The sequence below is a fragment of the Melanotaenia boesemani genome, chromosome 8 (genome assembly GCF_017639745.1).
Source record: "Melanotaenia boesemani isolate fMelBoe1 chromosome 8, fMelBoe1.pri, whole genome shotgun sequence".
NCBI lineage: Eukaryota > Metazoa > Chordata > Actinopteri > Atheriniformes > Melanotaeniidae > Melanotaenia > Melanotaenia boesemani.
Window position 1 is genome coordinate 4,173,117 of NC_055689.1, and position 9,747 is coordinate 4,182,863.

Here is a 9,747-nt window from a genome sequence, read left to right on the forward strand (position 1 = left end):
AAGAATATGTACAAAGAAAAATTTCAAAAAGGAAATGCTGGCGCTAACTAAAAAACTATTTACAATAACAAGCAGGGAGGTCCTGGCAGTGCTGGTTAGGTTGGCTGGGATGCCACAATCGAGATCCTGACTTGAGGGTGGTCTCCAGAGAGCTTTCCATGTCCACCGCATCATCCACTGATTGGGTTTGCAGGGCTGGCAAAGTCGACGGCTGCCATGTCACTATTGTCATGAAGAGATGGAAATAAGTAGCAGGAATCACCATTAATTCTTTGCAACTCAAGCTACAGTATTTACCTGTTCTTTAACTTACCTCTATAAATACTGGTGATCAGGGGGCACTTCCTCCAGGGCAGACACCAGTCGGTCCCGCCAGGATGCACCACTGGTTGCCTCCAACTCCATCTCCCCCTCATCCTCTGGCTCATCTTCCGCAGGCTCTTCCTCTGGGTCCACGATGTCCCGAACCCCGAGGCAGATGTTGTGGAGGATGGCACATGATGTAATGACCTTGTAAAGAGTAAAGATAAATTATAAATCACTTTATAATTTAGTAAGTGTAAAAATAAATCATTCAGTGTTATAATTACTCACGTATGGTGCAAAGGTGTGGTGCACTTCCAGCGCTTGCAGGCACGAAACCTGCTCTTCATCATCCCAAATGCACGCTCTATTATTGAGCGTGCCCGGGAGTGATGGTGATTGAAGCGCTGGGCTCCCACACCTCGCAGCGGTCGTTTGTAGGGAGTGATGAGGGGGAGTGGATGTTGAAGGCAAGGGTACCCACCATCAGCCAGAATGAAGTGCCCTGGAGGAGGGTACAGTGACCTCTTGTACAGTGGGCTGTGCCGGAGCACCCGGGAGTCATGAACTGACCCCGGCCAGCCCACGTATGTGTCAATGAAACGGCCCTGATGGTCACAGACAGACTGCAGGATTATTGATGGAAATAATTTCCTATTTTTGTAACAGTGACCATCAGGGCCGCTTGGTGGCTTTATCCTGACATGGCAGCCGTCGATAGCACCTGCAGCTTTGGAAAAAGCTTGGTGTCTTGCCAGTCCTGCAAACCCACGAGACACAGCTTCCAGATCTGCTCCAGCTGTTGGGAGGCGGATGACCTGATGGCGAATGGCCACCACCTCCTCAGTGACTCTGCGGATGATGCGGTGGACAGTGGAACGGGGCATTCCAAAAACTCTGGAGACCACCCTGTATGATGCCCCAGAGGCCAACCAAAACAAAAAAACAAGGGTCTCAATTGTGGCACCCCATCCATGCCTCCTTTCCTGCTGTAGGAGACCTAGAAGCACTGCCAGGGCCTCCCTGCTGAGGCGGAAATCCTGCCAGGTGTCCTCACCTCCAAAATACCTGTCCAGCACAGGCACTGATAAGTTGATGTCATAGTACAGTAGCCTGTGCTGGTGTAGGGAAAAAGAGGGAAAAGTCAGCACAATATATGCAGACACAGATACTGTATGTATACATATATATATTTTCCAAATATATATATATATATATATATATATATATATATATATATATATATATATATATATGCACATAAAATTCAAATTTATTTGAATAGCTCAATGCAAACAGCACCTGCTGACTAAAGTGCTTCAGAAAAAAGCAGATACAACAATATAAAACCGCAGTAGGAGGGCAACATCTATTTTTATTGCACGATGTTATGGTAATTTCTTTAAAGTAAAATATGTTTTAATAATAAATGAAGGTCAGTTACATTTGTCAACAATGGCAGAGAAGCTGGGACGGCAAGAGTAATAGATGTGGCCTTTTACTTTACATTACAAATTAATTACACGGGTTTCAACAGTATTATTTTCCATTGAAGTTACCCAGGTAACACACATACATGGGGCCCAGATAGGTAGCAACTGGGCTGATATTTAGGCCCCAGTTGGGAAACCCAGCTTGGGCCCAGCTAATTTTGTCCTCAGTTTCCATGGTGGCCCCAAGTGTGTTTGCCCACATGGGCTTATGAAGAGCCTTGTATGGGCCCCACATTGTGCCCAGCCAACAGATCTATTTGGGACCCAGATGGGTAGCAACAGGTCTGATATTTGGGCCCCAGCTGGCCTAGTTGATTTTGTCCTTAGTTTCCATGGTGACCATAAGTGCAATTGCCTAGAGGGGTTGTTGATGGTTCTCATTTTATCCAATTAAATACTTTGTTTTTACCAGGATTGACAATTTCATGCACTTCTGGGTTAACATAGGTTTAGACCCACAGCTACCATTGTGGAGACCCTTGTCTTATGCATTTGTAGTTTATCAAAGCTAAACATCCTCCTAACAAAGCCTACATCAAGTTAAACAGAAGTAATTCACTGTACAACAAAATTTGTTCATATTTTTAATAAAAAAAATTTACAATTCCCATGTTTTTCCACAACACAGCAAACCCCAGTGCAGTATTTTTACTCTGCCACCATTTCGTTGGCCCTGAAAAATAAAAACGACAAAACAGTTTTAGTTCATTTTCACTAGTTACAAATGTATCAGATCAATCATACATTTCAAATTACCTGCAGAGTAACATTCAGTTTGAGCTATGTTTAAAAACAGCAGTTCCACAGATTGAATGACGATAACATTGCGCAACAATCCAATTTTGTTTTTTAAATGCTCCAAACATCCATTTAACTGAAATTAGTTAATAAACATGTCTATGTGAAAAATTATTCTATCTGAGACAAGCGATCAAAAACTTTTCAACTTCAATTGACAATGGCTGTCAAGTTTACTTTTCATTGATCAAACACAAACATGCTTAGTCAGCTGTTTGGTTGAATCACACAATTTATACACAACACTACGCATAAAATGTTTTTCAAATATAACCTAAAAGTTTCCTTTTGGTAAAAATAGTGTTTTTTTTTAAACATGGTCATGGTATGTTTTCGTTAGACATGTAAAAACCAGCCATCATTGATATTACTGGGGATTTCTGCATTGAATCAACCAACAGTCTTATGCTGGGCTTACACCAAACGATTTTCACAGTCACAGACTAAAAACGGAAGTCTTTAGGAAATCTTAGGACTCTTAGTAGAGTCACAGCGCTCCTGTCATCTCCATCGTTAGGGTTAAGGCGGTAATCTTCGCTGTTTCATGTCAGTCTTTCCCTAGTCTTGGGTCTGCAACAATATCAAACGGACGTGAAGAAAGAAGAGAGAAAAAAAAAAAAAAAAAAAAAAGACTAACAAGAACCGGTGATGATACACTGTACGTGGACCGTCCAGAAAGAGGCGCGGATGGTGAAGCACCAATGATTTAGAGAAGACATAATCTTGACACTCGCTAGATATCTGAGCCTGGTCCATCCGGCAGATTTTACAGAAACCAGCAAACCTGAGCTAATAATGAAAACAATATAAAATAAATGCAAACAAATGGCTTTCTAATTTAATCAGGCTACCGTTTTGCATCAACATCCTGCTAGTTTCCTCTTCCTCAGCACGAGCTGAACGATAAACAAACAACAACAAAAGAACATGATCAGCTGATCATGACAGTCCTGTCATGAGTCAGGAGCGACGGGAGAGGGAGGACGAGGAGAGGAGGTCGTGCAGGAGCGGCTGGTGCAGCAACGTTTGCACAAAAGTTAAAAAAAATGTCGAGTCCTCTCATGAAAAGTGTGTGACTGCAGCTCCTGGCAAACAGACACATGTAAAGCTCGCACAGCTGCTTCATGAATGGTGTCCAACTCATTTCTGTATTTTCTGTGGCGTCAGTAACTGTTGTCTGTTTGATCCCAAAAGTTTGATGTTCAACCATCTTGGAATCTTGATACCTTTCACTGTCAGATTAAAGTGTCTGGTCTAGGAAATGTGGAAGAGTTGGGATGAGTTCGGATGAAGAACTGACACCTGATTTGGCAAAGAAATGGCAACAGTGCTGTTCAAAACTTCCTCAACTACATTAGCTAACTATCTTAAGGTGGTACAAGACCGATGAGCAGCCCCAGAACATTTACATTTTAAAGCTGCATGTATTTTGTGACTCTAGTGAGTGCAGTTGCATATCTGCTGGGAAAAACAAAGGATGGAGATGTGACCATGTGCTTATTTGCATCCAAGCCCAGAGTGGATCAACTCAAAAGTGTGACACTTTCACATCTGGTGCCAATGGGAGCAGTAGGAGCTCGACTATAAAAAGAATAATAATTCACATTATTAAAAAACTGTGAATTGAAGTGGAAAAAAACTATCAATTTAATTTTCCGTTGCAGTGCTGTATTCAGAGATCCTCATTATTTGGATAAAACTAAAATATTGATGTCTAACTAAACAATGACAAATAAATGACAGACCAATATTCTGATTTAAGTTGGACAATAAAAATCAACACTGTCTTGATCAACAACTACAATTTGTGTATTGTATGTAAACCTAGTCAATAAACTGATACCTGTCTTGGACATGACAATGTGTCCTTGCAAGGCGGTTCCCTCCTCTATCCCTGGCACCAATAAGCCACTTGGATGCTGCCTTTTCTGCCTCTTTTCGAGTAATTTGGCTGGTAAGAGCATTTTTTTTCAAGCTGCCTGTGAAGCACACACATTAAGCACAAGCAAGAGAGTCTATATTGCATTACTAAATCCTTCCATTATAGAAACGTAACTTTAGTTTCTTTTTAAAATTTTCTTTTCTTTTCCTTTTTAGTAGGGCTGAACGAGTAATTGCAATTTAAGACGTTGCGATTAGCTAACCATAAATGGTGTGATTAATTTACATGCTGCACGGCACCTGAGATATATATATATATATATATATTGATAGATTATTTATATATATATATATATATATATACTGCTCAAAAATATAAAGGGAACACTTAAACAACACAATGTAACTCCAAGTCAATCACACTTCTGTGAAATCAAACTGTCCACTTATGAAGCAACACTGATTGACAATCAGTTCCACATGCTGTTGTGTAAATGGAAAAGACAACAGGTGGAAATTATAGGTAATTAGCAAGACACCCCCAATAAAGGAGGGTTCTGCAGGTGTTGACCACAGACCACTTCTCAGTTCCTGCTTTCTGGCTGATGTTTCGGTCACTTCTGAATGCTGGCGGTGCTTTCACTCTAGTGGTAGCATGAGACGGAGACAGGCCAGTACATCAGGAGACGTGGAGGAAGCCGTAGGAGGGCAACAACCCAGCAGCAGGACCACTTCCTCCGCCTTTGTGCAAAGAGGAACAGGAGGAGCACTGGCAGAGCCCTGCAAATTGACCTCCAGCAGGCCACAAATGTGCATGTGTCTGCTCAAACGGTCAGAACAGACTCCATGAGGGTGGTATGAGGGCCCACCGTCCACAGGTGGGGGTTGTGTTTACAGACCAACACCGTGCAGGAAATTTGGCATTTGTCAGAGAACACCAAGATGGGCAACATGGCCACTGGCGCCCTGTGCTCTTCAGATGAAAGCAGGTTCACACTGAGCACATGTGACGGACGTGACAGAGTGTGGAGACGCCGTGGAGAACGTTCTGCTGCCTGCAACATCCTCCAGCATGACCGGTTTGGCAGTGGGTCAGTAATGGTGTGGGGTGGCATTTCTTTGGGGGGCTGCGCAGCCCTCCATGTGCTCGTCAGAGGTAGCCTGACTGCCATTAGGTACCGAGATGAGATCCTCAGACCCCTTGTGAGACCACATGCTGGTGCGGTTGGTCCTGGGTTCCTCCTAATGCAAGACAATGCTAGACCTCATGTGGCTGGAGTGTGTCAGCAGTTCCTGCCAGACGAAGCATTGATGCTATGGACTGGCCCACCCGTTCCCCAGACCTGAATCCAAGTGAGCACATCTAGGACATCATGTCTCGCTGCATCCACCAACACCACCACAGACTGTCCAGGAGTTGACGGATGCTTTAGTCCAGGTCTGGGAGGAGATCCCTCAGGAGACCATCCGCCACCTCATCAGGAGCATGCCCAGGCGTTGTAGGGAGGTCATACAGGCAGGTGGAGGCCACACACACTACTGAGCCTCATTTTGACTTGTTTTAAGGACATTACATCAAAGTTGGATCAGCCTGTAGTTTGTTTGTTTTTCCACTTTAATTTTGAGTGTGACTCCAAATCCAGACCTCCATGGGTTAATAAGTTTGATTTCCATTGATAATTTTTGTGTGATTTTGTTGTCAGCACATTCAACTATGTAAAGAACAAAGTGTTTAATAAGAAGATTTCATTCATTCAGATCTAGGATGTGTTATTTTAGTGTTCCCTTTATTTTTTTGAGCAGTGTACATATATACTGTCCTTCTCTAGTGAACTACTTCTCTAAGAACTACTGTGTGACCATATAGTACTTCAAAAAGTTTCAGCCTTCCAAATTCACGCTTTCCATGGCGCCTAACAAAGTTGTACTGTCTGGATAGAGTGTTGTCCATGATGAAGGCCATCATTCTTCTGGTGGCTTCATCAGCAGTGCTCCCTCCAATTTCTGCCACAACAGCAACCTTAGGACATAAGGGGACATAAATTGCATTGGCAATTCACAGCTAAAGGAAAGCAAATACAGCTACAGTGTAATTAAGTATGCTATACTGACATTTTTGACTGAAAATTAAAGTGTCAAAGTAAAGCACTGTACAAATGCAATGATCAAAATGTATTATCCACTATAAATCATCCAAAAAAACCTTTGTTAAAAGGAACCATATCAGACTATCAGCACCTGTCAGGCTTAATATGTTGTTATTGACACGGTCGGGGACCGCGGTACAAAGAAGTGGACCCAAATGCAGAACACTCAGTGAGACAAGGAGGGAGATGCAAACAATGTTTATTTATAATGATTGTTAGTGGCTTGGTCCAGGTCCGGGAAGCACTTCCTATGAGAGGGCAGAGGATTAATGTGGGTCTGAGAGGGTGCTGGGTTATGTCTGCTATGGCAGCGGCTTACTGTATTCCAGAGGAAGACTGACGGTGGAGGAGTAAGCCAGGAGATGGTTTCTGGTGGAGGTAGAATGAGTTTGGTTGCAGGCAGGCAGTCGACTTGGCATGGGGACAGTCCTTATCCAAGGTGCTGTGGTGATCCAAGGAAGCAAGGTCTAAGGCACGCAGTAAAGTGTGACAATCTGGCGATGGCTGGAGCTCCTGAAGAGCCAGATAACGAGCCTGCTGATGAGCTGCAGGTGGCAGCAATTGTGGCTCCAGACTCCGCCCTCAGTCCCCATGGTAACCTGCTCACCCTGACCTGCAAACTCAGACACACCAAAACATGACAGTTATTGTCCGGTTATATTAAAATGAATTTAGTAATGAGTTAAAAAATTTGCTTGCTTTAAAAATCTTATATCTCAATGTCTCAAGAATTATATTTTCTATGTACAGCACATCGGCAAACGTGTTTTAAAATGTGCTATATAAATAAAGTTTGAATTGGATGTTGTTTCTGACCTATGGAGGTTGACATTTTATCTGTGCAATGCATTCTGGGACAGTGACGTAAATCTGTTGATCTCAGGGTAAGAAGATAAGTAGGTGAGGACAAATGTGACTTTTTTGGGGCTAGATTTTCTTTGAGCTGCTTTTGGTTTCAGTATTCAGTCAAAATGAAACAACAGCAGGGACAAATAGTCAGACAGAAAGTACTGGGTGTCCTCTTGTTGAGATGTAAACACGTCCCTCCTGAAATAATGTATAGATGTCACTGCGCCATCCAACAAGTCTGAAATTTTTCAAGGTCAGAAAGTTAACTAGTTCGTCTTTAAGGACATGATATCTGTTGACACAATTAAACCTAATCAATCATACTTAACTTTTGTGATTTTACCATTTTCATTATATATTATATAATGTGCAATGCTTTCCTCTAATCTATATTAGAATACCTTTAATCCCGATGTTTACCGTGAACAGCTGTTGACAGGAAATGGAGCTCTTTGCAGCAAACGTGCTTCCTGAGTTGGTGTTAGTCTGTCCTCTCATTTTCAAGTTAGTTTTTGGTGATTTCTTCAGTGATTGCTCTAAATCAATGCATTTGGTTTAATTTAAAAAATACTGAACTCACTGAGAAATCACTGAGTGAATGTACTGCTAGATGGGGCCAAGACCACACCATTTGACATCATTGCCCAGAATGTATTGCAAAATAAATGGTTACATTTAATGAGCATATTTATTACATCCTTATCATTTACCACTTCTTTCAGGAAGACCGGGTCTGCCAATTTTTGTTCCATTGCCTCAACACTGGAGACTGTCCGGAGTGGAAAAATGGCCCCCTCAGGTAGAACTGCGGTGGCTGGTCCATCGTGTTGTTTTATCAGTGACTGCAACATCCGACTGTGGACCCTCTGAGTCTCCTTAATGTCTTCCAGGAGGGTTAGAACACGTACAAACATGTTCTCTTGTGAACTGGCATTAGTGGCTTGGAAAAGCCTTCTGGGATTTTGTTGTGTAACCACAGATGAAGGCGTGGAAGCTGGTCGTGGCTGGACAAATTGATGGGTGACGTTCAGGTGGGGAATTTCTCTGGACTGCATGTTCTTCAGGGCTGATGCTGGTATGGTCTCTGTCCCAGCATTGTCCCAGTCTTCATCTGAACTTGACAGGATCACTGGCCTTGAAACACACACACAAACATTATAAAATAAATGGCATGGGTAATACAGTTTATCGTGAGTACAAAGACTACAAGCAGCACAGATAATGAGAAGCAAGTGTTTACAAGTTCATGACCATCCCAGGAGAGCTAATGCAAATAAATTTATATCAAACCCTGTAATTTTATCAGAAAATATTGAAAAAAAAGTTTGTAATAATAATAATAATAATAATAATAATAATATATTTTATTTCTGGACACCCTTCATGACACTCAAGGTGAACTTACATTAAAAAACCATAAAATAAATAAAATGAAATACAATAAGTTAGTAAAAAAGAAAAAGAGAAAAGATTAAAAATTCTGAATTTAGAGCAACCAGTTTACCTAACATCATGTCTTTGGAAGAAGCTAGAATACCTGGAGAGAACCCATGAAAACACAGAAAGACCACTGTTTAAACCCCTCACTGGCCAAGCCTCGAACCAGCCACCTTCTTGCTTTGATGACACAAGAGCTACGCCATCACTGCTGTTTTAGATGAAAAACTGCACCACACCACAAAAGTTACTCGATCTTTTTATTTTGCAGTTTTCTCATTTCATTAACTTAAAAAGAACAGAATCAGCTGTTTAAAGTGCTGATCAACATTTATAGAGTAGCTATATCAAATCTACATAACCATCTCACCAGGAGACTACAGTCCAATCAAACTCTGATCAACTGCATCGATCAAATTAAACATTGGATGTGCCAGAACTTCCTTCAGTTAAATCAAGACAAAACTGAAATAATAGTTTTTAGATCCAAGGAAGAAAGATTAAAAGTCAGTTCTCATCTTCAAACATTAAAGTTCTAAACTACCAACCAAACCAGAAATCTGGGAGCAGTCCTGGACTCAGACCTGGATTTTAGCAGTTATATCCTCTTGACTACCATGAAAAAAAATACTGTCCAATCACATTTTTTTTCCCCCAATCTTTGTAAGGTACCAAAGCCCCACCCCTTCACATTTGGTATCATTGAAAAGCCCTAAACGTCCTCTGTAGATAGCAAAAGGAGTTAACTCAGTAGAATGCAGTGGGTGGGAGATATTCAGGTTTACAAATGTCCCACACAGAGGACAAATTTGAACTACTGGTAGTCAGGAGGATATTAA

General features: G+C 41.7%; 1 protein-coding gene and 1 long non-coding RNA gene across 2 annotated transcripts; both read right to left on the reverse strand.

The window, feature by feature from the left end:
• Positions 1–412: 412 nt before the first annotated feature.
• On the reverse strand, positions 413–1,341 carry LOC121644313 (putative nuclease HARBI1). The gene is made up of 3 exons (XM_041992180.1): positions 595–1,341; positions 469–510; positions 413–419 (listed from the first exon to the last, which is right to left on the reverse strand). The coding sequence occupies exons 1-3, from the start codon at positions 1,188–1,190 to the stop codon at positions 413–415; spliced, it is 645 nt and encodes a 214-aa protein (XP_041848114.1). The 5' UTR covers positions 1,191–1,341.
• Positions 1,342–2,379: 1,038 nt separating this feature from the next.
• On the reverse strand, positions 2,380–6,423 carry LOC121643815. Its single transcript, XR_006011169.1, has 3 exons — positions 6,336–6,423; positions 4,438–4,573; positions 2,380–2,469 (listed from the first exon to the last, which is right to left on the reverse strand). It is a non-coding gene; the product is annotated as an uncharacterized LOC121643815 (long non-coding RNA).
• Between the last annotated feature and the right edge of the window lie 3,324 nt (positions 6,424–9,747).

Coding starts and splice junctions, on each gene's coding strand:
- LOC121644313 (XM_041992180.1), bottom strand. CDS start 1,190: ATGCCCCGTTCCACTGTCCACCGCATCATCCGCAGAGTCACTGAGGAG. Junction 511..594: donor ACCACACCTTTGCACCATAC/GTGAGTAATTAT, acceptor ACTCTTTACAAG/GTCATTACATCATGTGCCAT.